The sequence below is a fragment of the Dermacentor andersoni genome, chromosome 1, assembly GCF_023375885.2.
Source record: "Dermacentor andersoni chromosome 1, qqDerAnde1_hic_scaffold, whole genome shotgun sequence".
NCBI classification, from domain to species: domain Eukaryota; kingdom Metazoa; phylum Arthropoda; class Arachnida; order Ixodida; family Ixodidae; genus Dermacentor; species Dermacentor andersoni.
The window spans coordinates 373,819,300-373,847,019 of record NC_092814.1 but is presented as its reverse complement, the minus strand read 5'-3'; the positions used below and the strand labels follow the sequence as shown (position 1 = coordinate 373,847,019).

General features: G+C 46.2%; 1 protein-coding gene across 1 annotated transcript in view; it reads right to left on the bottom strand.

Moving 5' to 3' along the window:
• LOC126516750 (uncharacterized) overlaps window positions 1-27,720 on the bottom strand; it is a 105,796-nt gene that overhangs the window by 67,923 nt on the left and 10,153 nt on the right. The window contains exons 2-3 of the mRNA XM_050166849.3: window positions 23,164-23,321; window positions 16,952-17,041 (exon numbers count right to left, since the gene is read on the bottom strand). Coding sequence (XP_050022806.3) covers window positions 16,952-17,041; window positions 23,164-23,321 — 248 coding nt within the window. The remainder of the gene's footprint in view (window positions 1-16,951; window positions 17,042-23,163; window positions 23,322-27,720) is intronic.

Sequence of the window (27,720 nt, the reverse complement as noted above, 5' to 3'; positions counted from 1 at the left end):
ACAATACTCACATGTAACAGTGCACCATCAACTTTTGTGCCTATTCTATGGTAAAATAAACTGCTTACTAGTACAATGTTTTCATGCCGCGTTATTGGTTATAACAATTAAACTACTGGGTATCTAGGGCGCTCTCCTATCTCTCTTTCATTGCTCCAAAGCACGAGCCGATAGTGCGACAGTCATCTGCCCCTGTCAGCGCAGTTGACTCATGTCTTGGAGCATTGGAAGCAAGGTTCTCCCCACGGTAGGCGGTGTTGAAAATTATGTGCGCCACTCCGGTCTGCTGCCCACCACTCTGGTTGGAATGCTGCCAATTTGGAACCATCGTAAAGAGGAAAGATCTAAGTTTCAGATATCCACGGCACTGTATTTTGCCATGTAGAGATAAAAGCAAAAGAAGCAGAAAAGACAATGAAAAAATCAAGTGCTGCGATTTGTTATTGCTGCCACGTGGACACAGGAAGCACTTTATTGGCTGACACAGATTTCAATCGTCAGCGCGTGTTCCGTGCGTAATTTGACAGTGGCGAGCTGCGCATTTCTTTCTCCCAGTGAAGTTTGGCAATTACGGTAGGGATATGTCACTAGCTCCCATTACTTTAGTTAATGCATCCAAAATGCAAAATTGGTAAACTCACAATGGAAGAATGGACGTACAAAATAAGAGAGAGACTTAGTTGTGTGTGACCAACGGAGTTGGGAAGTGGCGAGCGTGCGGTAACGTGATTAGGCCTGCCCTGTGGGAGGGGAGCCCTCTCCCCTCCATACACAGGCCACGCACCCCATCTTGGATGTAATCCGCAGCAAGTGCAAAGACCAAGCCGAGATGGTTGGTGCCTTGATGCGCATTGTGTTCCCGCATCCAGTGTTGGCGGCAGTGCAATCTCAAGTATCTGAGACAAGGTGTGAAGCATTCGCTCGCGTTGTGACAGTGATTGTTTGTGCTCATTGAGTGGGATTTATTCACGTTACTTGAGAGCGCACAACATCGATAAAACTACGTCCCTTACTTTGTGCTGTTGACTCTTTGGTATCACCATCAATACTCCTCCTTTCTGGTGAAATTGTAACAATTTATTTTCTTGAGACACGTATCAGTATCTTTTTACACTTTTGTTTTTAATTTGTGGGCTCCATCTTATGACAGCTGTGGGCACTAAGCATTGTCAGCCATGGCGTCCAAGACTAATGGCACCATGTGACGCAACGCACGGAACTCTCGGACGCCATGCGCCGATATAGTGCCATCAGCGCAATCAGTACAACATGTGCTGGCGCTCATACCCACGCATTATTATGGCCCGTCCTTCTTGCGATTTGTTTATAAGTGCTTCCTGACACAGTTCTAGCCATCAGAAATGTTCTGGGAATTAGTGAAAATACTTTTACTGCTCAGACTCAAACTTTAAAACCTGAGCTTAACAAAATTCGTGATTTGACAGTTTTGAGCTGCAAGTACAACATAGACAATCGACTGCATATCCACAACAAAAGAGCAATTCAAGGCACCTATGAAGCTGAAAATTTCACATATGACTGAAAAAAGCTTCACTATTTGCCACACAGCAAAGACACGACGGCACGCACACAGTGTAGGTCTGGTCACCGCCACACAAATGTCACGACCAATGAGGCACTCACTTAACAAAGAGGACAAAAAAACAACACAGCTTATTTTTATTGCTCGACCTTTACAACTGGAGAGTTACCGAATGTGCCGCATCAGCCAGCACCGCCCGCATACTCTCCTGTAGATGTCAATGCAACGACTCATTTGCAACAATGTACGAACATGGCAGCCATCAAATGCTTCCAGCTCTTTCGAACTGCTCTGGCGCATGCAGTTCACAAAAGCACAGCCTTAGTGATATGAGGGAGCTGCAGGTTGTCTACCAAGTTTCCCGAGTTTTCCGGGCTTTCCATGAGTGACACACAACTTTGTTTTATGCCAAGACGGGCTGACATCATGTCACCCGATGCTGTCACTCTCTAGTAAGCACATTAAAAAAAGAATGACTTAATCCAGTTTGAATAATAAGGAGTAGTGTTTATTTTATTCAAAAAGAAAACAGGAGGGAGGGGTTAGTAAAATGCACAGCAAATGCACAGCAAATAAGATATCTTAAGGGGGGATGAGGGGATCGGAACTAACTTTTTCATTTTTTATCTTAGAGTGATGAAATTTGGCATACAGGTTCGAAATAGCATCAAACAGACAGCTGCAAAGTTTCACAATCATATCTTCAGTAGTTTTTATTTTATCATTATTTATATATTGCTCACATGTTGCTTGCTCGTGGAAAGCCTAGCGTGACAGCAAAATGGGTTATGGGTCTGTAAATGTTTTTAATAGTTACTAAGAAGTATAGTCTAAGTCAAGATTCTCTTAATTTCTTTTTAAATTTCTCTGCTCTTCTTCTAAACGATATAGTATGCACCTTCTCTTTATGTTTAGAATGTATCATGCTCCAATTATTGTGTAATAAAAAAATGGTGAGCCTAAATGGTAAATCTGAGACTGTCTTGACATAAGGCACACTTCACCAATTGCAGCAAAACAAACAGGATTAAAATCCGTGCTCCCATTGCCGTGCTATGCTTTCCACGAGCGAGGTGATAAGCTCAAAACAAACTTTTGAGAAAACAAGCCTCAAAGTTCCATACTGGCACACACTGTCTAGAATGCTCCTGCATTGTAGAATTTGGTGTCCTTGGCAGCAGGTGACTTCTTAGCCCTCTGTCCTTTCAGGAGATGGACTTTGTGTGCCTTCTTCATTCGCTGGGAGTCTTTCTCGACAGCCCGCTGAAGAGAGAGGGCACCAGGGCGCAGGCCCAATGTTGTGCACAGGTCTGAATAAGCTTTCAGACTGCCCGAGTTGTACTTTGAAATTGCCTCGTGCACTGCTGTTTCCACAGCAAACAGTGAGGCATGCTGGTCTTTTGATACTAGTGACCATATCACTGAATGGAGACTCTCAGCCGCGTTTTGAGTTTTGCCTCCTCTGCACCGGGCCAGCAACTGAGGGTCTGAGAGGCGCTGGTACACAGGCAGGAGTGCTTCAGCAACTTTAGCTGAAAGCTTGTACTTGTGAGCTGGTGCTGGCTGCCCTTCTGCCTCAGCTGACCGGTGGTTGCACCAGCTAAGGGGGCCAGGGGGACACAGCTCATGATGGGGCTCATCATCTGTTGATGTGATGTGGTAGTACGTTGCCATTACTGCCCTTTGCATTTCCTCGACTTCCGAGTGGTTCCGCAGAGCAAGGCCATAGTAGTTTGTCAGTTTTTTGATGAGCTGCTGTGTCAGGCCCCCCTTTCCACCTAGTGGCTCTCCTTTCTTTGCCTTGGCCACCAAAGAGCGAAGTGCAGCCCCCATTCGTTTTTTAACATGATTTATGCAGTCCTCTTTAGATAGCTGCACAAAACCATAAACTTCTTCATCACATAGAGTGCGAAACATGCGGCTGTCCCCGTCACAAACTATGTTTGTGTAACGTAGATCATTTCTGCTCAAGGAGCGCCTGAAGAGCTGTAGTGCAGCCTCAACCTCCATTCTTCCAGAATTCACATCAGTGTTTTTCTGGCACTGGTGTTGCTGCTTCCATTCAGCATAGTTGGGGTCACTTTCTGCTGGCTGTCGGCTGCACCCAAGGCAGAAGTTGGACAGAACTATGCAGTCCAACACAAGCCCTGTATGGAAATCAATTATACAGCCTACGCCGGTATGGGAGCTGTGGCCGCGTGTCAACCATGTGCCATCATACACTACTGTAATGTTCTTTGAAAATGTTGTCTCCATTTCAGTGTACACCTTTTTCACTGCCTCTACAGCATCTGTGAAGATGTTGTGTGCAGCTGCCGCTGCGGCAGGCTTGAAAGTCTTTTTGAGGTGCCCATCATATGTTTTGTGGTGTAACCCACGATGCGAGACATTCATGGTGGCCCAGAAGTCATTAAGAGCAGTTGGTCCTTTCCCAATGCTCTTTATTGCTTGCATAGCTCTGATGTTGACCTCGAAAGCTCTAGAGCCGCTCTTCCTTTGTGAGGACCACTCAGACTGTAGGGTACTACCACAGGAAATGCATGAAAGTACCATCTTCACAGCTAGTCCCAGTTCAGTCTCGCGGTGCACTGCTAGGCCGGGCTGCTGACAAGTTGGGCAAAGCGGGGAACCAATCAGCGAGTTCAAAGCAGCAACTTGAACAAGCATAAACTCCTCTTCTGGAGGTGCGGGAATGGCATTTTCCTGTGAGCCAGTCAGCCCGAACTTGCGCTCCGTTGCTGAAACCGCGCGAAGCGATTCGCGAACTCTCGACGCTTGCAGTTCTGCAGTTTCCGCGGACACAAATCGTGTTTCCAGGTGAGCTTGAATAGTGCGACGTTCACTGGGCGAACAGTCAACACTGCGATGAGCGGCAAGGTCGGCCGCCGGCGCATCCGCGGCAGCGAGCGTGCGCCCGCGTTGCAGCTCCGTCGAAGCGCCGGAACTCGTCGATGGCATGGGACTGCCTTCACTGGCGGTTGTTGGCTGCGGAGACATCTCGGCGTTGAACGACACACCGCGGAAGCGCGTCTCCGATGCTCTGCAGTCGGGCGGCGATGACCGCTGCAAGCTCACTCCGTAATCTGTGCTGGACGAACTTGCGACGGGACGCTCGCGTACGGCGAGACTCACTGGCATGTCGATCGTCACCGGTGAAGTAACACTGCGCCCGCGCTTCGACGGCAAAAGATCATGGTTCGTCTCACTATCGCTGGCTGGTGCTCGACTCGGCGCAAGATCCCGCAGCACGTTGGGCGAGAGATCGCACAGCACGTTGGGCGCGTACTCCGCCGATTCTGAACGGACGCTCGGCTCGGCCGAACCACCTGCTGACAATCGCCGCTTCTTCCTTGCTGTGACGGGCTTGCGTTTCCGCTTCCCGTAGGCATGCTTCGTCCGGTACTTCTTTTCGAACGTGCGCGGATCCATTGCACGTGGCCGACGTCCTCGAAACACAAGAGAAGGAAAGTCCAGAAAGGCTTCCAGCAGCGGACAAAAGCAGACGCTCCTTGCGCTCCTTGCCTCGGCCGCCATTATGGCGCGGCGTCGACCAATGAGGAGGCGCCTTACAACGAGCCGCGGCGCAGAGCCAATCGGGGCGCGGCAGCCATTGGCTGCTCCGTGCTGCCACTCTCCTGTTTTTCTTTTTTTGTGCGCTTGCTGGCTGGCAGGGAAGGAAGGGAAGGGCTGGGACAAAGAGTCAAAGAGTCGGGCTTTCCAACGATACCAAAATGGCGGCGCTCCGTGGCGGGAAAGCCGAGCAGTCGCGCGTTGAACTTCGCGGCTTTTTCGCGATTTCGGGCGGATTTGTGGACGCCGGCACCGACAAATATATTTATTTTAAGTGCTTAGAGTTTGTTTTTCGGTGAAATATTTCAGTACAAGATAGAAATGATGCTGTAGATTCTGAAAAGCGTACTTTTCAAAAATCGATTTTTTTTCGCGAAAATCGCGATCTGATCCCCGCTTCCCCCCTTAAAAAGATAGTAAAACCCATTGCAAATTGAGTGGACTTTCTCAATTACCACTAAAAAGGAGATGTACACAGAAGCAAATATTTTCGAATATGAGCTATTTCTATCAACTGATAGCAAGCTCACTGGTATGAAGCCCGGAATTTGTCACAAGTAAGATTCTCTCTCAGCAGCTGGAAAGTCAACCTCAACTGTGCTGACATACTCTAAGCCCGCACACAATGCCTCACTCTTGTGTTTCCCTGCTGCTTTAAAGAGTTTATTTAGGTTTGGATGAGGGACACCTGCACCTCGGCGTCAACCAACATTGTTTTTTGAGCTCAAGCTCTTTCAAAGCGGCGGCACGCTTCCTTTCCCATTCATTCCTCACTGCATAGGTCCTATCTGTTCTCACCCTCCTCCCGATGCGCATTCACCCCACGGGCCATTTGAAGCATCTTCTTGGTCAGCTGCACAGTCCACGTCCGATTTTTTGGACTCCCTAGGGGCCGCGAAAATGACCGAAATATAAGGCAGTTTGAAAGAATTATTGTGTGTCTTTTACTGCCCTTAAGAGCTCAAATAGCCACAGGCACATCTGAAAAAGCTCTGAAGACCTGCCAGTACACTTGCTAGGCATATCGGTGCTCGTACTGTGACAGAAGGTGGTGGATACACGCGTGTGTAATTAAGGAATACATACTGTGTGCCGTGACAATTGCCCCTTCCCACTCTTATGCTCCACCACAATACTTTTGCGTTTGCTTCACCACAGTAGCTTTATGTGTGCTTCACCACGTTAATAATTTTTGTACTGAGGCGAAGATAACTTTTGGAAACTGGCATTATGCAACGCGCCGTGCTTTCCCAGCTTCGAAGCCATTGGCAAGGATTACAAAGGTGGAGTCAGCGCCATTACTGACAGCAGCGACTTCTTTCAATGAAAAACGCGGCACAGAACAGTAAGAAGCTTAATAGCGAACGCCGAAGCAACTAGGCCTGGCATTGGCACGGTGGTGGATCTGCATGCGAGAGGGATGGTTCAAGGCGGCGAGGTAATCAAAATGGCGGCAGTGGTGGCTTTGATTAATGCCGTTTCGGACCTGCGGTCATGGCAAAAAGTCCGGGAAATCGGACAACGAAAGGTTCATTGACTCTACGGGGTACGTGGTGGTGACTTGAAGACGCCCAAATTATTGGGCATCCGGAAAATCGCTAGTTAACTGTACACTGGCAACTGCTCCAGCCGATGACACAGTGTCAAAGACTATTCGTAACGATTCCTTTCTGTTACTCAAGCCAGCATTACCGCAACTTTCTTTTACTTTCAATAAAATTACAGCTAATTTTCCCTGATAGAAGCACAAATTCCCCGAGTTCAACCCCGAGTATTTCCAGACTATTCAAAATCCCAGAGAATTCCCGGCTTTCCCGGTTGGTAGAACCCTGAGCTGCTGTTGCCGGGGCATTGATCGATGACGATGGAGATAGCTGGGAAAGTGACCACTAACGAGAGCCACAAGCCGGCCACAGTGGCGCGATGTGAATTATCCACGGCGGACCAGTTCAATATCAATAAGCAAGCTTTTTGAAAACATTTTTATGGAGCTTGGCTGGACTGAGCCATTTAAGTTGAATTACCAAAAAATTCAAATTAATGAGATGTGAATTAGTGAGCTTTTACTGCTAACTACCAACTCTTGGCAACTTTGCGTGGCCATGGCACATTGTGCCGCATTCACATCCATTCACGAATATCAACAGCAATGATACGGTAGCACTGCTCGAGCAGCCGTTAGTTGAAACTGCTCCAAATAGACATAGTGCGCCGTACAGATAACCGCGCGCTGCAGCCACCGTGGCAATGTCGGTGCACTCGACAGTGCCATCTCAGAGGCCACCGCCGCTTCACTGCCTTGCCCCTTGAAAGCAGGCCTTGAAAGCATGGTTACCCTAGCATAGTCAAGACCTTCCTCTTGGCTTCCGAAATTCGTGCGCAGCACTTGCTCGTTGGTGTGGTCAGACTGGAGTGGGGGGCCACGCTGCCGTGCACCCAGTTCAGTCGCGGTTCTACGCTTAGGGACATTGCGTAAGCCGCCCTTTTACCTGGACCGGGTTCACGGAACAAGAAACATTTAGGAGTGGAAATTCCGCTGTTTGCAGCGGCCAGAAAAGGTCACAAGCCCGCAGAGCCATTATCATGCTGGCGGCACCTGGCGGCCTGGAAAGAAATTACCGCCGTTTGTGGCGGTTTCCAGGGCAACCGGTTGACCGTGTTCCTCCCGTTCAGCCGCGCGCGCCTGACTTCTATTTAGGGCACGGAGGTAGTGGCCGGAGAGCGCGCCGGAGCCTCCTGCCCGGGCACTGCATTTTTTTTTTTTTCGCTGCGGCTTCTACGACGCGCCGCATGGTGCCGCCACTGCATACAGCCCCGTCGGCGCATAAAATTGTGACCTTATCTGGTCACCCATGCTCGCTTGCGCTGAAGGGAGTTTCACCTCCTAAATGTCTTCCTCCATGACTGGGTTTAAGGGGGGACGCGGGGATCAGATCGCGAAAATCGCAAAAAATATCGATTTTTGGCAACGGCGCTTTTCGGTATCTGCAATGCCTAATCTACGTTGTATCAAAATGGTTTGGCTGAAAACGCATTAGAAGTGCCCGAAAAAAAATAATTTATCAGTGTATAGCGCGAGAAAACAGCTCTAAATCGCGTAAAATCACCGCAGTTCGCGGAGCCCTGACTCGTCTTTCCCGCCACCGAGCGCCGCCATCTTGGTATCGTTCGAAAGCTCGAAGTTTCGCCGTTCCGTTTCTGAATTCTTCAGTCGTCGCCATCTTCTAACAAACACACAAACACAAAAGAAGCGCGGGTCTGCTAGAGGTGGTCACACGGGCCCTGCGATGAAAGCGGGCCTCCGATTGGTTCCCGTGCTGAAAGGCGTCTCGCCATTGGTTGCTGCTGCGGCAGCGGGCAAGCTGGCAACCGCAGCCGGCCGCAGTTGTCTGCTTTGCGAACCACGCTGGCGTTGTTCTTCATTTGACGCTCGCTGAATTCAGATTTCTGAAAGCTCCCAGATCAGTGATGGATCGCCGCTCGTTTGAAAAGAAATTTTTGACGAAGCACGCCTTCGGAAAACGGAAGCGCAAGCCTCCTACGGCGAGAAAAAGACGGCCGCCAGCGGGAGAAGCGGAGCACCCTACTGAACACGCGGATAACGTGCCGTGCTATCTTGCACCGTGCGATTCCAACAGCGAAGCCGACAATCGCCCTGTGCCATCTACCCCGATAACCAAGCCACCGGAAAACGTGCCAACGGAGGCTCTCGCACCTGTGCGTACGGCCGCGTGCGTCAGCAACCGAGATCGCGTCGTTGGAGGTGACGCGGGTCGAAGATCACTATCGCCAGCAGAGACGGTGTACCCTGTTTCCGACGCATCGTGCGACAGGGACGCGCAACCTGCGAGTGAGCCCCAACCGTCGACGAGCTACAGTATGGTGACTCAAGGTTCACCAGACGAATCTTCGCCCGAACGGCGCACGATTCAGGCGCGCCTCGAGCCGCATTTCGTGTCAGCAGTGACTGCAGAAGCGCAGGCGTGCAGCGTTCGCCACTCCCTTCGCGCAGTGTCCGCAACTGAGCGGAAGTTCAGTTTGATGGACCAGCAAGGCCAAGAACAAATTTCGGCCCCGTGTGACAGTGAGTACATTATTGTGCAGTTTTCCGCGATTAACTCTTTGATCGCCAAAACTCTGTGCACAAGATGCCAACAGCGTACTGTGAGTGTGCACTGCGATACTAGGCTCGGTCTGGCAGTGAAAATGGTGCTGTCATGCACTACTTGTGGCCCTATTGAGTCCCAGTGGTCCTCTCAAAGGAAGGAAAGTGCAAGGGTGTTTGATGTGAACATTCGCACAATGCAAGCTGTTCAAGCAATAGGCAAAGGGCAGACAGCCCTGAACGATTTCTGGGCCACAATGAATGTGTCCCATCGTGGTTTGCACCACAAAACATTCCAGGGGCACTTGAAGGGGCTGTTCAAGCCTGCTGCAGGGGAGGCTGCCAACAACATCTTTATAGATGCTGTAGCTGCTGTGAAGAAGGTGTACAGCGAGATGGAGGTTGGCTTCAGTAAAAATGTGACCGTTGTTTATGATGGCACTTGGCTCACGCGTGGTCACGGCTCCCACATTGGGGTTGGATGCATAACAGAATTCCACACAGGGCTTGTGCTGGACAGTGTTGTTCTGTCAAACTTCTGCCTTGGTTGTAGCCTGGGCCCAGAAGGGAGTGACCCCACATACTTTCAGTGGAGGCAGCAGCACCAGTGTCAAAAAAACACTGAAGTTGGCTCTGGGCAAATGGAAGTGGAGGCTGCATTGCAGCTTTTTGGCCGTTCATTGGCCAAGAACGACCTGCGATATACTGCAGTCATCTCTGATGGAGACAGCCGTGTTTTCCAGGCATTGCGAGATGAACAGCCATATGGTTTTATCGCAGTCACAAAAGAAGACTGCATAAACCATGTGAAAAAAAGAATGGGCACTGGCCTTCGCTCCATTGTGAGCAAGGCCAAGAAAGGGGAGCCACTGGGTGGCAAAGGTGGGCTCACACAACAGTTGATAAAAAAGCTCACCAACTACTATGGCCTGGCTATCAGCAAGAACACTAACGATGTTGCTGCAATGCAGAAAGCTGTCATGGCCACGTATTATCATGTGTCATCTACTGACAGTGACCCCCACCATGAGCTCTGCCCCCCTGGCCCTCTCAGCTGGTGTGAGCAGAGAGCAGCAGAAGCGAAAAAAGAACCACAGCCTGCTCACAAATACAAGCTTATGAGCAGAGTTTCCCAAGCCATGCTGCCTTTGTATCAGCGTCTTTCAGACGTCCACTTGCTGGAGCGCTGCAAGGGTGGAAGGACGCAGAATGCAGCTGAAAGCTTGCATTCGGTTATTTGGTCAACATTGTCAAAGGATAAGCATGCCTCACGTTTTGCGGTAGAGACAGCAGTAAACGAGGCAGTTTTGAAATATAATTCAGGGACCCAAAGAGCTTACTCGGAAATGTGTGCTACCTTGGGTGTACATCCTGGTGCCCTTGCCGTCCAGAGGGCTCAAGAAAAGGACAAAGAACGCCTGAAGAAGGCATCCAAAGTCCACCAAACAAAGAAGCAAAGGTGCAAGAAGATGCCTGGCAGCAATGAATCAAAATATTACAGCCCTGGTGCTTTTTAATAAATGTGCAGTGCTTTTAAAACTTTGAAGCCAGTTTTCTCAGTTGCGTTTTTTTTGTCAGTCACCTCGCTCGTGGAAAGCATGGCACAACAATGGCTGGACCGATTTTGGTCCAGTTTGTTTTGCTGTGATCCATAAGCTGCGATGTATTTAAAGACAGTCTTGATATGTTTCTTTATCTTTCCATTATTTAATTATATTCACAATAACTACATGGCTCCATGCAGTGAAGCACAGTCATGTGCGTGTTATGGTGAGCAAAAAATTATTAGAGCACAAAAAAAAAAATTGAACACTGTCTTGATGTAGATTAGACATTTAGGCAAACATGCAAAGTATTCCCAACTCCCTATCATGCTTCGTTACTGTGCCAGGCTTTCCACAAGCAAGGAACTTATAAATTCTTATAAAACAAAAACTAATGAAGATATCTTTATGAAATTTTAGATTTGTCTCTTTAAAGCAATGTGCAGTGTGTGTACCAAATTTCAGCCCTTTCTGTCAAGAAACAAGAAAGTTAGTTCCGATCCCCTCCTCCCCCCTTAAAGCGTTCGTTGTAACAGTACGGTGCTTTTGAAGATGTATCTGAACACAGTTTCAATAGGCATGGTCGGAAAATTGTAAATGCAGTGAAATATGGTCGGTGTAACAAATTATTTGTTATATCTGGGATCCTAATAACTAGGTTCGACTCTATCCCTCACTCCTTGGCCAAAGCACCTCAGCACTGCTGCAAACAATTATGCTGAAGCTTGCATGCATCACATATTCAGTGCTCAACAATGAACACAAACTACTCACAAAGAAGGCTTCTTTTGCAGAACTTCAACACAAAACAGTGTGGAGTGTTCCTAACACTTACAAGTATTAACTGTCTATGCAGCTACTCCATACTGCAATGTGCTGCAGACACAGTGCAGCGGAGTTGTGCATGTAGCAATGTACCAACACCTTATCACTAAGAAATTGATAATGAATGAAATTAAACATCCGAAATATTGCTCTACCCGCTATCCAAGTTGGCCGTCTCCATTATTTTTTGCTTCAGAACACTGCAATAAACAACTTACAGCTTAATGTATTTACAATTGATATTTTCACAAATTCAAGTAATTTCTTTTCTCGTACACATTGTCCACACCATGACAGAAATTTTCTTCTGATGATTAAATGTGGAGAGCATGAACAGAGAAAAATGTTAAGCGAAGTGAGAAAAATAAATGCAGGTTGGCCATGAATTACTCGGTTCAATTCTTAGGTGAGCAGCTACAATCAATGTGGGTGCAATGTATGCACTATGCAAATGATCCGACGTGGTCAAAATTAATCTGCAGCTACCATGCCTCCAATTTGAACTCCTTAGTACTAGGGGCATGCGAATAGTGGTTTGTGAGACCGAATCGAATATAAATCGAAAAGTGCCAGAATCGAATTGAATAATTATTACTTTTCAAATAATGAACAGCCGTTATCACAATTAATACAAACCAATGTTCACATTCCAGTTAGCAAGTTTCTGTCATTACTTAGTACGTTATGAAGCATTGTTTATTAAAAGCACAAATGAAGCATTAGGAACAAACGAGCAGTTTTTTCGCATGCACAGGGCTCTTCAGAAGGTCCGAATGATCGCTGTACAGCCTCTAAAGTATGGCTACCTAATACCCGTGTCACACGGGCGTTTGGAAGGCCTTCCAACCGATAGTCAGTTGACTCAAAGGTCAAGTTCGAGCTGCTACACGGGCGGTTTCGAAGGCCGCCGAGTCAATAGTCTATCGAGTCAACGGAGCACCCTATATCTCTATCGAAATCTCAATGGCCTTTGAGCAACGGAAGCGGAAACGCGCGAACATGCCCGCTCGTTCACAATGTGCTCGTACTCACAGTTAGAAAGAACAAATCAAACCAAATGCTCTAAAAATACTATATATGAGTGTTATTCATTATTCAATAAAGTGGTTTTGCCACTTGACATGTGCGAACACACACCAAAACGGCAGCCGCATCGAGAGGCGCAAACGTTGCCGCAGTTTCGCTACTCAACAACTTAAAAACTAAACATATATGTATGGCAATGTATAAACAAATTTTTTTTAATGTAAAAACAAACATAAAAGAAATTATAGTGTTCTTAAATGGTTTTAATGTTGTTTAACTTTTCGTGACAACGAAAACGAAAATAAAGATCCGCAGCGCCACACAATTTTGCGAGAAACGCCTGAACCACTCAACGGCCTTTCGAAAGTGCCGTGTAGCAGCGCAACAACTGCTTTGAGTCGATAGAGTTGTGGCGTTTCAAAGGCCGTTGACTGGAAGGCCTTCCAAATGTGCCCGTGTGACACAGGTATAAGTGACGTAGCCTGTTCCACTCCGTCAGTTCTTGTTTTATGCCTATACAGTCAACGACTGAATTTTCGGACGCCCAAATTTTAGGACATGCCTGATATTTCGGACATCTTCGCGGCACCGCCACGAGCCCCATAGAATCAATGTACAGTGAAAGCTCGTTAATTCGACTTCCGTTAATTCGGAAAATCCGATAATTCGACCTTCGCGCCTGGTCCCTACAATTATATATAGGAGTCTATGGGACGAAACTCTCGTTAATTCGAACGGATTCCAGCCCACCTCGGATAATTCGGACGATTTCGGGCAGCCACCGAGGCTGAAAAACGACAATACGGCAAATGCGGCACAAAAGTGATACCCAAACCAACGCCTCGTTGCCCAAACGCAGCAACGCCATTGACATCAAGTGGCTGAAACTTGGCCAATCCAATCCAATTGGCTCGACTTGTGGCTGGATGGGTCCTTTTCCTTGTTTCTGCATGTGTCGGCGTTATTGACGGGGCCATTTTGTCGCTTTATTGCTGTTGGTGCGCTACATCCTTGCACGCTGTTTTGCCGAGGACCGCTGGATTTAGCGCAGCTCAGTTATTGAACTTTATTGGTGCTTTTCTGTTGTGCGCTCGTGTCACTCCATTCTCCGCCGATGGCAACGCCAGCGAAGCGGCTGAAATACGAGGCGAAGGACTTGGCTACCAAGGTGGAAATTTTGCAGGCCCTCAAGGACGGACTCTCTCGACAAGAAGCCATGAAGAAGTACGACGTGAAAAGAAGTACCTTGAGCACGTATGTGAAAAATGAAGAACAGATTCTTCATGCGTTCGAAAGCGAGAAGTTTCGTGGCTGGATGCAGAAGTTAGACCGACAGTTTTCCGCAAAGAACCGCAAAGTGTTAATGGTGCTGGACAATTGTAGTGTGCATAACAGTGTCACCGGACTGGACAACATAGAAGTTGTTTTCTTGCCGCCGAACACAACATCGGCCCTCAAACCGATGGACCAAGGCATAACTCAGTATGTCAAGACCAAATACCGCAGGCGCGTGCTGGAACGGATGCTCCTGTGCCATGAAGTCGGCAAGCAGTACGACGCGAATCTTTTGAGCGCGGTCAACATTCTTGCCTACGTTTGGCACAACACGCCCGCGCACGTCGTCGCCAACTGTTTTAGACACAGTGGCTTCGTTGTGCGTGAGCCTGGCGATGATGCAGTGGCCGAAGTGTCGCTAGATGACAATGGAGATGACTGCGAGGATTTTGGAGGAGTTCTGCCGGATGCAGCGACACTCGCTGATTACGTCGGCATTGATGACGGCGTTGTTACAGCCGGCTCGCTTACCGAAGAAGAAATCGTCAGGGACGTGCTGAACGGCGAAGATTCTGAGTAGGAAGAGGAGCCGCGAGAGGAGCAGCCTCGGCCCCCTCGCACTGTGAAGGAAGCCGCGGAGGCCCTCGATGTGTTGGAAGAATTTTGTTGGGACACTCCAGACAGCATGCGAGCTTCTAAGCACCTGGAAGGACTTCGTAAAATAGTATCCGCGTGGGTTTCTGCTCGAAAGCAGACGAGCATCCTCGATTACTTTGGGCAGTAAAGGTTTGTTGATGAAAGTCGTGCATTTATTGCTTTTGTTGTCCGCTCGATAATTCGGACATTCGGTTAATTCGGACATAATTTACGGTTCCTAGAAGTCCGAATTAACGAGCTTTTACTGTATAAGGACATCTGAAGTTTCGGACGCTCAAACCTCCCGCCGTCCAATTTTCCGGACTTTTTGACCCCACAGAAGGTCCTTTGGCTCCTTGCGCAGCGCCCTTGCGAAGGAAATCGACTTGGAGCCGAAGCATATCACCGCTTAGAACCACAACTAGCCGAAACTAGCCGTCACACACCGATTTGGCCTGGCCACACTGGCTATGTTCATCGCCGCACTTCCACCTCCGGCGTTGTTTCCAGAGCGGCACCATTTCGTTTGTTTGTGCAGGCATGTGCAGGCCACACGTTTTGGTTAGCGTGGTGTGTGGTTGTGCTGTTGTGTCAAGTGTGCTCTGCGACGCTAGGCCTAGGTGCTTCGACACTTGTCAGCGAACTCCACTGTTCGCAACTTGAGGATTTCGCTTGCCTTCGATGGCCCCCACTCCGTCTTCGTCGTCCTCGCCGATGGCACCGAAGTGCGGAAAGCAGTACCGTCGGTTAGTACCGGCGCAAAACTGACGAGGAAATAGTCCGTCAGGTCGTGGGGGATTCAGAAGACTCCGATGTTGAAAATGAGGAGCCAATGCCTGCGCCGCCTACAAGCGCCGAGTTGCCGTAAGCTCTGTTGACTCATCGGTGTACAGTGCTGACATGACCCTTGCTCAGATCGAGGCGAATATGATCGCATGCAACCGGAACGCCGTCAAAACAACAATCAACAAGTTCTTCAAGCCACTGCAGCAATAATACTGCCTGCCCGACGATTCACATGTACATAATAAACCGGCAGTAGGCTGCATACAGAGTTTTTTAACGCCTCTTTTTATAGCCACTTCACTGATGCTTTGGCAGGGTTTCGGAAGCCTGGTACTTCACCCTTTACCTCTAGATCCGAGAAAAAAAGAAAGAAGGTGCGGTTTTTTTTGCATGCATTCATTTTTTCGGACTGCCTGAATTTTCGGACATTTTTACATTCCCTAGAGGGTCCGAAAAATCGGTCGTTGACTGTACTACGCCCGTGGGGGTGAAAATTTACTGTACTTTTGCTCCAACTTAAGATTATTTGGGTACAGTTGACGTATTGAAATATTCCAAAAGTATTAAAAAATATTTGCATTTACTAATAAAGTGACTATACGATTCAAAGACCGATTCGAATAGGACACTATTTGATTCAGTGCTAGAAAGTTTTGAATATTTGCACACCCCTACTTAGTACTCATAAGTGATGCAGTGCGAAACAAAATTAATTAAATTATATTATGGGGTTTTACGTGCCAAATTCATGATACAATTATGAGGCACACCGAAGTGGGGGTCTCTGGAAATTTGGACCACCAGGGGTTCTTTAACATGCACCGAAATCTAAGTACACAGCTGTATTCGCCATTCCGCTCCCATCGAAATACGGCCTCTGTGGCCCGTATTCGATCCTACGACCTTGTGCTTAGCAGCCCAACACCACAGCCACTAAGCAACCATGGTGGGTAGCGCGAAACAAGATGGAAGGACAAGAAAAAGACGAGGTCAAGCACTTTTCCATGCATCCTTCTGTCTTGTTTTACGCTTATCAGCATGGAAAACCAGCTAGCCCAATACTAGCCCACCCTTCCAAGTTTCAGCAAATTTTTTTTTTACACAGCTATTCTAACATGGCGAGCACCGACTCTAATGACGGCTAGCAGCATTCTCACAACCTCAAGAGGGAAGTGGACTCCGACTCCTGGGGCTTTTGCTTACCTTGCACAAAACGTTCCGGCACTGCAGCCCTAATGCGTAAGCATTAGAGCTGCAGTGTGTGTGTGTGTGTGTGTGTGTGTGTGTGTGTGTGCGCGCGTGCGTGCGTGCGTGTGTGTGTGTGTGTGCGCGCGCGCGCGCGCACAATTGCCGGAGCACTTCGCTCCTCGAAGATGCAGGGTGTGTAGTGAGGACCTGAACAACACTTTGTAATGTGGTGAAGACAGTTTAAACCGTGGATCCTAAACCTCAAAGAGGTGCAGCGTGATGTCTTTAATGCATTTCTCTCGCATTTACCGCTAAATCATCACCTTTTTTATTTTTTTTATTTCATGTTCTGTTTCAGCGCTGCTGCTTGGTATCAACTCCCCTCTACTCTAAAGCTTAAAAAAAGTTCCAACCATGCATGAAGCTCACTATGCACATGTGCATGATGCTCACCGTGAAATCTTTTTTGCCTTCGTGAGTCTCCAGGTGGCGCTTGAGCTTGTACTCTGTGGCAAAGGCCCAGTCACAGCCATCGACGGCACACTGCAGAGACAAACATTTATGCACCTACTCTGCCCACTAGACAACACATTACTGAACACTATCATTCACTATCAATCTAGAGGTAAGATTGTTATCCTCCTTGAAGTATGGGATTTTTGAATAGTAGGGGAAAGGTAAATAATGAAGAATTGGTAGTGTAAAGGTAAGATGGATGGCAATGTTTCTTTAATTGATAACTGTCCTAAGCTAGTTGGGGTGTTGCACACAAAACAAGAAAGGATAAAGAAACAACACATACATCACTTTGCCCTGTACGGTTGCACCTCATAATAATGAGGACGAAATACCTACGAAACACCAAAATGCCTCGCATTAAAGGCCAATACGCTAAGTCTCAAAGGTCACTCGTTGGACTGACTTTTCGAGGGAAAGAGCAAAAGGAGTGGCTTTGGCTTCATGGAGAGTTGGCTTACAAAAGCTGGCTGCGTGACATAATACTTCCTCCTAGTTTATTTACTTCCTCCATGCACCATGTGATGCCTGTAGGACAGCAGAACCGTAGCTCTTTTCGCATTTGGCCAGATGGTTGCTTTGCACGCTGCAGGAGTTGTTCCAATAAGTCAAATCATGGTTTGTTTAACAATGCTTCATAAACCAATGTGCTTCTTACCATTAGCAATGATCTTGTGCCCTTAAAGGCATGCTATTCCTCCATGGATAAGGTTGACGCAAAGCCCTATGGCATTCATTCCATGAATGGCTGGGCAGGCTTTCAATTGTAGTGAAGGGAGTGCCATTCTGGACAATGCCGCCCCAGCAGAATCTGAGACAATATGGCAGCCTGAAGATCTACAGAACAGCACCTATGCAACCAGTTCCCTCACACAAATCTCTCCCGATTGGCGCAAAGATCCCCATGCACTCTGCTCCTTTTCCATATCCGTTTCCCCATTAAACATTTTTGATTACTTATTGAACCAGTGCTGCGACCACCACATGGCCAAAACATTTGCAGTGATGCCTCTACTAACATGTTTCAAGTGCACTTAACGCGGCTGCGATGCGGTAACTCACACTTTGCAGTGTAGCTTTCCATGAAATAAATTCCTGTTAGCTAAAACTCACTGTCATATGCATTTTGGCCTTTCACTAGATAAGCATGAAGATGTCTTCAATAAAGCACTAACACGGGTTCACGGGCACACTAATATGGTTGCCCATTATATATGAGTATACCAGAACACAGGTCCCGCGCAAGACTGGACGAGTGTGGTGATCTCAGATATAAAGAGGATAACGTTCACAAAATCAAGGCTATTTCCCAAGGTTCAAATTTTCCCTGGCCTGAACAGGAACCCTTGAGTGTAGTGTTGTACTGCTGAGCATTGTGGAGCAGCTCAGGCAGAACAACAGCAGATTGGGCAAGTTGGTGGTTTTCCATATTACTTAAAAACGACACAATACAAGAACGTGGAGGGCACTGAACTTGCAACTGCATTTACTGGAAAAACATGCTTGCTTTTAAAGCCATACATCAAACGTGCTCCCTGTCAATAGAGAGCACTTGTCAATCCCAACCAGTGGAAAGGTGTAATGGTTCCAGGACTTACTTTTGGAAATACGGTTGTTTGCTTTAAATCAGGGGTGCAAACAGGACTCGATGGCAACCAAAGGTCAGTGGGACGCCTCGCACTGGGCGCTCACGGGAAGGCTACAAATGAAGCTGTGCTGGGTGATATGGGCTAGACAAGTTTTGAAGTGAGGGACGCTCACAGTAAAATTGATTATGAAGAACGACTGAGGAATATGGAAGAAAGTAAATGGGCTAGGAGAGTGTTCAGGTATTTGCACAGGAATAACACTGGTTCAAAGTGGAGGAAAAGAACTAGGAAGCTTACCAGGAAGTATGCGGCCTATAGGGTGAACAACACAGCAACAAAGGACGTCAAGCGGAAAGTCAGAGAGGCTGAGATAATCTCAAGGGTGGTGGCAATAGAAAAGAAACGCACCATGAGTAAGTACTTAAATCGGGAATACTTTTGCTAGCTCTAAGGGAAGCTCATTACTTTTCGAGGCGAGATCAGGATTAGCTTAGATAACGCACTTATAAAGCGAGATATAAGAAAAAAGACATGTGCTTGCTGTGGTAAAGCTAGGGAAACGATGGAGCATGTTTTATTAGAATGTGAAGATATCTGCCCAGCGGTCAATTTAGGCCCCACTGGCCTCATTGAAGCCCTTGGGTTCAGCGAGAGCAGGGGGAAAGTAAACATGCACGCAAGAAAGATTAGTAAGAGGCGATTGGAACATTGGTGGAAGTAGGGAAACGACAAACTGAGGCATACAAAAACAAAATTCACAATAAGGGTTCAGAAACTTTGGTTATGAGAATTCATCGTGGATTTTTCTTTTCTTTTTCTTTTTTTAACATAGGTAAGACATTAGGCAATAAAATAACAAGAGCTTGGTGGCGCAACCCACCGCCCCATTCCAAAGGGGACGCTCATAGCATCCATCCATGCATCTATTCCCTCGTGGTATCTACGCTGTTCACCCCTAGGGCCATTTTCTTGGAAGACTACGGTAGGCTCAATAGCCACTAGCTTGCTTCACTATATGAAATGCCTCCACTACTACTTTCAGGTCAGTATCAGAGAGAACAAACAGGATTTTTGAGTTTACAAAGAATGGTATGCACTCCCACCTGAAACAGTGCTTTGCCAGGGTTGCAGATTTCTTTTCTAAAGAATTCTGGTGTTCCAATAGCCTTACATTGATGCATCAGCCTGTCTGCCCTATGTATGTACAGCTGCCGGACAAAGCGGTCTGGTAGACAACAGCAATCTTACAGGGGACCAACTTATTTCCCCGTTTTATCTTACAGCCTCTGTTCTTTCTCATTCCTTCTCTTTCTTTGAACAGTTGCTCCCACCTTACCAACTCTAAATTTTGACACCATATCAATTTTTTTTTTACCAAATGTGACCCCCCCCCCCCCGCTTGATTTTTTGTATTGCACATTTAAAATTTTCAGAGTGACCTATGTACCATTCGCCATAATCTTTCTAGACTGACCATAAAGTGACAAAAAAGATATTTTCATAGGTAAACATGCATTGTTTATTTATGAATGCAGATGGGCTTGCATAAATACTAATAATAAATATAAAAAAGTAGATACCCTAGAATAGATATATTCCGATTCGGCACTTGATGACTAAATTGAAAGAATCGTTGCTCGACTCGCAGCAGAGCAACGCCCACAGCATAATCTAACCATGTATGTGAGAGCACACATGCGCCCTTTATGGTTGTGCGCCCATCAGAGAACGAGTCAGAAACTTGCAGTAATCCTTTGCCCAGTCGCCGAGGGGCAATCAGTTCTCGCAAATCTCAAGGGGTGCAGGCACGGCAGCATCGTTTATACACGGTGGCATCGTTTGTGCATACCAGTGCCCACCTGTGAACAGATATAATCGCACCCCTGTGAGCAATAAACAAGCGAGCATCCAGTGGTAATTTTTGAGATTAAAAAATCAGGTAGACATCAGTTTTTGCAAGCGCAACAAATGGAAACAGCTTGCAAGACGAAATGAAATATAAGTGCTGTGCAATAATGGATGCACAAGCGGTCACCAACACGTTGGCATAACAAGTAGTGGAATTAAAACCAAGACTATTGAGTGAAAAAAAAAAAAAAAATTCTTGTATCCACACAGGGTGGCAACACTTGCTGGGCAACAGAGTTGAAAAATTGGTGCATTTTTCAAACATAAAAATGGCGTTGTAAATATACAGCGTCGAGCACTTAGGACTTGTTAGCGGCATCATATATATACCATGCAAATATTACTATATATGGTCGATATGTTGTGGATACGAGTTTGCGCGAGGCGTACCCTGCAAGCGCGGTCAGGAAAGGATGAGACGCTCCTCCACACAATGCACAAAGGGCACACTACGACCAAGTTTGTCGATACGGCGCAGAGAAGCAGGTTGTCTACCAAGTTGAGATTTCAAAATTCCCCGAGTTTTCCAGGTTTTCCCTGAGTGCCTCTGCAAAATTCCCTGAGTGATGCAGAACTATGTTTTATGTCAAGACGGGCTGAAACCATATCACCCAATGCTGTCACTCTATAGTCGGATACAAGTTTAGAAAAAAGGGGAGGCCCGGCCCAGATGACCGAAGCGCGACAGCCGATTGCCTCTGCGACTAAAATAGTCCCGCTCGAAAAATCGTGCTCCTGAAACGCGTAATTCTCGGTATAAATAAAGACTTTTGTATTTTGATGACTGGTTTAGTAGAGCTCTCATATGCTACAGTACATGCCGGGTCGCAACTGAAAAATAACCACGTGCCTTGTACAACGCTGCCCGTCATCTGCTCTTTAGCTTCATTGTAAGTGACAAAAGTAGGAAGAGAAGCTCCGCAAGGCTCTTGCGCTTGTTCACATGTACACAGTGTATCTATTACTTGTTTTCCAAGCTTAAAATGAATCAGTTGCTATTGAAAAAGTACTTATATAAAACAATGCATTTATCGCAACTATTACAAACCTGGGGCAAGAATACGGTCGAGGCAGGAAGGTACAAAAATGTTTCATTCATTGTTTTAAATAAATACTCTTGGTTTTAAATCGCATAAAATTTATATTTTTTGGTTTTGTGTTTTCAAATTTCACAGCACGCATTCTACAGCTTGTGCATGCAGTGAGCACTGATGGACAGCAATCAATCGACGGTGCTACACAACGCTCGAACCCCGTCGCTAGACGCTCGGCTATCTAACTGCCGACAATGATCGTTCACGCTAAGTTGACGGCGACAAATCTTTGCGTTGAAGGCTTCTTCTGCAAATATTTTCTGTTGAGACACTCGTAGGTTTGTTTCATGCACGCACACTTTTCCGATTTCTCCTGAGAATGGTTTTGCTCCATCACTTCACACCGTCCAACAAAAAACGCAGCGACACAGTACACGAACACACCCACCGCTAACAGTAGGCACCAGTCTTTGGAAAACTTTTCTCGTCGTAACTTCACTCGGGAGCGAAATAAAACAACTTGGAACAAACATGCAGGATGTGTGTTCGTAGTGGTCGCCGCGGGATCCTGTTTTCGGGTAAAGCGTAGCGCAGCGCCAGCGATGCTCGCTGCAACGTTCCTTCGCCAGATCACGGCTCAGAATAAACGCATGTAGCACAAATGCCGGATCGTAAGCCCGCAGTAACATTTCCGGCAGGATAGACCATCACAAACAGTTCTGGAATTCACTCTGACGAGGGGCTGAAGCACACAGCTGACGCGACCTCGCCCAGTTCGAAGCGCGGGCGGCCATCTTCTCCATCGGCGGAGTCACCGGCCGTCCGGCTCATGACGTTAGTCCGAAGTGCGTGCCCATTGGTGGATGCTTGTGTGCTTCTGCCTCGCAGGAGTAAACGCCTCCTTTTTTCTAAAGTTGTATCCGACTATAGTAAGCATATGAAAAAAATGAAAAAAAAAAATACTTAATCCAATTTGAATACTAAGGAGTAGTGTTTATGTTATTCAAAAAGAGAATAAAGGGAGGGGTTAGTAAAATGCACAGCAAATAAAATGTCTTTAAAAAATGCAAATGGAGTCGGACATGCTCAAATACGAGTAAAAAGGAGATGCATACAGAAGCAAATATTTTCGAATATGAGCTATTTCTGTGAACTGATAGCAACCTCAGTGGTATGAGGCCCAAACTTTGTCACAATTGAGATTCTCTCTCAACAGCTCGTAAGTCAACTTCAACAGTCCTGACATACTCTCAGCCCGCGTGTTGTGTTTCACTGCTTTAAAGAGTTTATTTTGGTTTGGATGAGGGACACCTGCATCTCGGCATCAGCCAACACTTTGTTTGTTGAGCTCAAGCTCCTTCAAAACGGCGGCAGCACGCTTCCTTTCCCGTTCATTCCTCAATAGGCTGTTTCACATGGCGCGATTGGGGCGAAAAAAAATCGTTCTGCCGCGCACGTCGCAGAGCGATTTTCGCTCACAGCTTTCACATGTGTTTGCGGCAGCTCGATATCCGTCGCAGCGATGCGCAAGGTTGCCTCCTGCTCACGAAGTATCCATGCCTGCATCGTTAAATAAAAACAACATTGAGAGGAAGAATGAGCCCTGGTAGGGTCTCACCTTGAAGGGCCGGCAGGCAGCGTGGCTGAGAAGGTGGACACGCAGCTGACGCCCTCGCTCAAAGACTCGGTCACAACCCTCGAGAGTGCAAGGAAAGCTCCGCCGGGGTGCACTGGGGGTCGGGTTCCCAAGACGGAGCACCGTTGACGCAAGGGCACCTTCAATGAGCATGTCACACACAAAAGTTTAGCAACCACCCAAAGATCCACAAAACTGATTACAATATTGCATGTACCACACAATGCCCTGGGAGTCTTGCTTTCCAGGGATGCAATTTTTTCTATAGCTTTGCTGAAAATCTTGCAAGCAAAATCAGCCCGTTCTCATGAAATCTTTCGTCCCCTGCGATTTGATTAACCTGAAAGGTATTGCACAGCCTTACTTGTATAGCAAAGCACCATCCTTTTCCTCAGGCAAGAGAAGTGGTGGAGGCAAATGTAAGAAAATAATGCAAAGATGAACCACAGCTATTAAACCACATGTGCCTAACTATCCACTGGTTAACATACGTGCACCACCTTTTGCTCGGTGCATTCCTCTACGCAAAGCCAACACACCGGCTCAAACACTTTCTGCATTCAGAAAAAAAAAAAACATGAAAATTCCCTTCTTCATATAAACATAAGCTTGTGACCAGCACACTGGCTCGAACACTTATAGCATCCAGAGAAAAAAATGGAAATTCCCTTCTTCATACAAACATAAGCTTGTGAACTACCATTCAATGTCAGCTGTATAGTGCCAGTTCTGCACGTCCTGCAAGCCACCTGTGTGGACTGCCTGTTTCACAGCTGCATGATAAAATTGACAGGATTCATTATCCCACAGAAACATACAAAACCAATGTGATGCACTATAATGGACAGCTTTGAATTAATTTCAAGTTACACAAGTGTTCATGCATTAAAATACTAGAGACTAACTATTTATATTCAAAAAAGGACTATTTAGCATTTTCAAATATCGAAACTAACCAAATATTTATCAAAAGGCTGCGCTGTGTCTTCTTTCCCTCCACCTATGTCAAGTATGACTTTCATAAGTCAGGTTACTATTCTCCGTCTGCTAAACAAAGGATCACCGCTTATCAGAAGTTAAACAATTAGACTAATTTTCGAAGCAATGCAAAAACAACCAGTAATGCAAGCTTTGTTTTTGGTTTTGCGGCGAGAGCCTACGTGGCAACCTGTTTTTTGCTTGCAGTGTGCAATTTAGTATTTCTTGCAGTCTAGCCCCGTAGCCATTTTATTTTTACCCTACAACCAGTGTTTTTCCTGCAATGGGCCCTTTTACAAGTGGCTACTGCACACTAAGTCTTAGAGCAGCTTTTTCTTTTCTTCCAAAATTTGCTATTTTTTTCCAACAATCAATTCTTAGAAGTTTTGGAGTCAGTAATACAGGAGCCATTAATTCTCTTTCTTAATTTGAAATGTTGACCTTTGACAAAACATTTGATGCACGCAAGTTATACCGTACATACTCATATAATGGCCGCACCCAGAACTTAGCAAGAAAATCCCCCCAACAATATATTATATTTAAAAATTACCCGTGTATAAGCCGTGCCCTTGATTTTTGAGAAGGTTGGCAGTGTGACGTGTGGTGCAAGAACTGCGAAGCTTTTTTTTTTTTAATCAGTGGCATAACAAGGAAACCGTGCCAAGTTTCGGTGCCTTCAGGCAACAAAAGCACAGCCTCCAAGGTTTAGTGGCTGCCTCCAAGATGCTGCCGTCGCTGGTCTGTGGGATGCCACCACTTATTCCAGCCAACAGGCGACGTGCTACAGGAATAGCCAAGGATAGCGAGAGCCAGTACAAGCGAGTACTGTAGTTCAATAAGGGCAAGTACCACTGAAAATATTTATGGAAAAAAAAATATTTTTCACCATGTAATGGCTGCACCCCCAATTTTCACCCCAAAATCTCGGGAAAAAAAACCTCTCATTACACGAGTACTTAGGGTATGTACATATATTCATTCTTGGTTCTTCTCTGGTGTCCTCCTGCTTTAGCACTTTACATTGTTACCGTCACACCAAGGCCGAACGGCAGCATTGGTAAGCTTGTTTCCAACTAGGCTCTAAAAATGTTGGAGGCCTATTATTGTTTTTAACAACAATCTTTTAAAGACAATTAGTGATCCTGTGTTTAAAACTTACCTGAATTTTCTGTTATATTTGGCTGTGTTTCTCTCACTAGCCAGTACAAGCATTGTACTTAACTATATCAAAATAAATGCTCCTGCTAAAAGTATAGGCGTCTGCGTTTGGATAGTCATTACTTACTATTCCTATTCGGAAAAGTTTACATTAGGCCACCTCTATTTACAACCACAATTTTCTCTGCATATGCAACATTAAACCGCACACAGACATACGTGATATCCAAAGGCCTTGTAGTCTGACTGATGTGAATATATGTTTACAGAACAAAAATGAAGCAAGAGTTAGACGTAATAGTTCTCTGGAAACTCGCAAGGTGGAAGGAAGTAATTAAGAAAAAATGAGACAATGCAGACATTCCTTTGTAGCTACTGCTACGATTGGGTGGATGTCTCATTTTCCCTTATAGATGAAGCACTTGATTACAGCTCCACATATGCAGAGAAAACCAAAGTTGTAACCATGATCACCTACATCACAAGTGAGTGCTGGGCATGAGTGCGATTCCTTCTGTCCTCCTCTTGTCTTTACTGAAAAACCTTCGTTCATGATGAACCAACCAGCCTGTTCAGAGATTCTTCCGATTGATTCAATAGAGAGTTTTAGAATAGGGGCCCCAAACGTTTTGGGGCCCCAAAGAAATAGCGTCGAAGCCACTGCGCATGCGCAAGACGCAAACTGCATTTAGGTTTTGCATTGGGAACGCTATTTCACCGATGTAGCGGGAGCCCAAATAGCTTCCCCAAAAGCTTTGTGTCAGCAAACATGGCGGCACCCATCGAAGCGACGGCTCGAACCTAGCATTAAACTGGGTTCGATTCGTGGTAACGCGTGAAGTTCGCAAGCTACGAGAAGTGACTGCGCTTATCGCTTTCTCTCAACTAGCGTGTGTTATGAAGATTGATTCATTAGATGCCGCTGATTCCGAATTTGATTGTGCATTTTATGGCTCGTAGGCCTAACACGGCTAAGCATGTCTGGTGAAAGCACGTAAAGTTGATTCGCTCAAAACTAAGTGCAACTAATTGTTTGCTGCTTACAGAATAACCTCTAAATTGTAATTAAATGCAAATACACACAAGTCAAAATTACTATTCCTATCATAAAACGGTATATTTTATTTAATTATTTCTAATAGCTTTTTTTTGACGCTGTAGTGGCGCTGTCAGCGCAAACGTAAAACCCTATTCTAAAGCTCTTCACTCTTGCGTGCCCCAACGCTAACACCCGCAAAGCTCTTTGGGGCCCCCAACTATTGGGGCCCCTATTCTAAAACTCTCTAATGTCTCACAGGGGCTATGGCACTTCCTCCAGAAGGTCTTTCTTTGCTGCACTGCTGTGATGAGATATAGCTTCAGGTGTCTTTTGGTTCTTCTCTAGTGCCTCAAAGCATCAACATCAGAGTTGGAAGAATGCCAAACTTGTGTAAATCCTCCTCGCAAAGCCTTTACTGGACCACAGTATGGCTGTAGAAGTGGCCATCTCCACGATAAGGCGTGAAATAAATCTTGTTTTGCAGAATTATGCATTTTTATGGCGAACGGAGGGCATTATTCACATTTACACTAGTAAAGATACCCCCCCCCCCCCCTCATTTGCTCAGATAGTTCACTTGGGTTGCTCCCCACCCCCGAAAAAGAATCCTGGGTAAACCAACAAATGATGCTTACTGCTGGTCATTCAGCAATAGCCAAATACATTTAGTCAATAACTTCATACTCAACCCGTAACTCCGCAAGAAAAAAAAAAAAAAATTTCTGGTACGTTTCCTGCAGGCAACACACGTCAATGAATGGTTAACTGGATATATACCGGGTGTTTCAGCGAACACTTTCAAAATTTTTTGAAGGTTGTCTGTGGCAGCTAGCACAACTGTAGTTCATGAGCTGGTCTACACGAAGAGGCAGACATTACTTGTACAAAAAATTGAAATGTAACTAAAAATATCACTAAGCTTTTAATGTTTACCTTATGGCCCATATTGCAATTTACAGATTCTAGCCGTGGAGTTCACAAGTGGATCCACTTGGGACGAATTCTCAGGATGACACAAGTTTTGATATATTAATTCCCAACATTGGGGAGAAATGCATTGGCGTTCCACTTACGTTCTTAAAGGGACACTAAAGGAAAATATTAAGTCCAGCTAAATTGATAGATTAGTGCTCGAGAATCTCTAGGGCATCAATATTATCACAAGCAGAGCCTTACTAATAGAGAAATTGACGTAAATGCAGGTCACGATTGGAGACTCCCCCAGGACATTCAAGTATTTACCCGATGAAGAAAGCCCTCCTCAGTTAAATTCTGTCACTAGTACTCAACCACTCGTTGCAAAAAACATCCTTGTGTTATAAGAAATAAAATGCTACTTGTCCAGTTCTCTTTCATTCTTT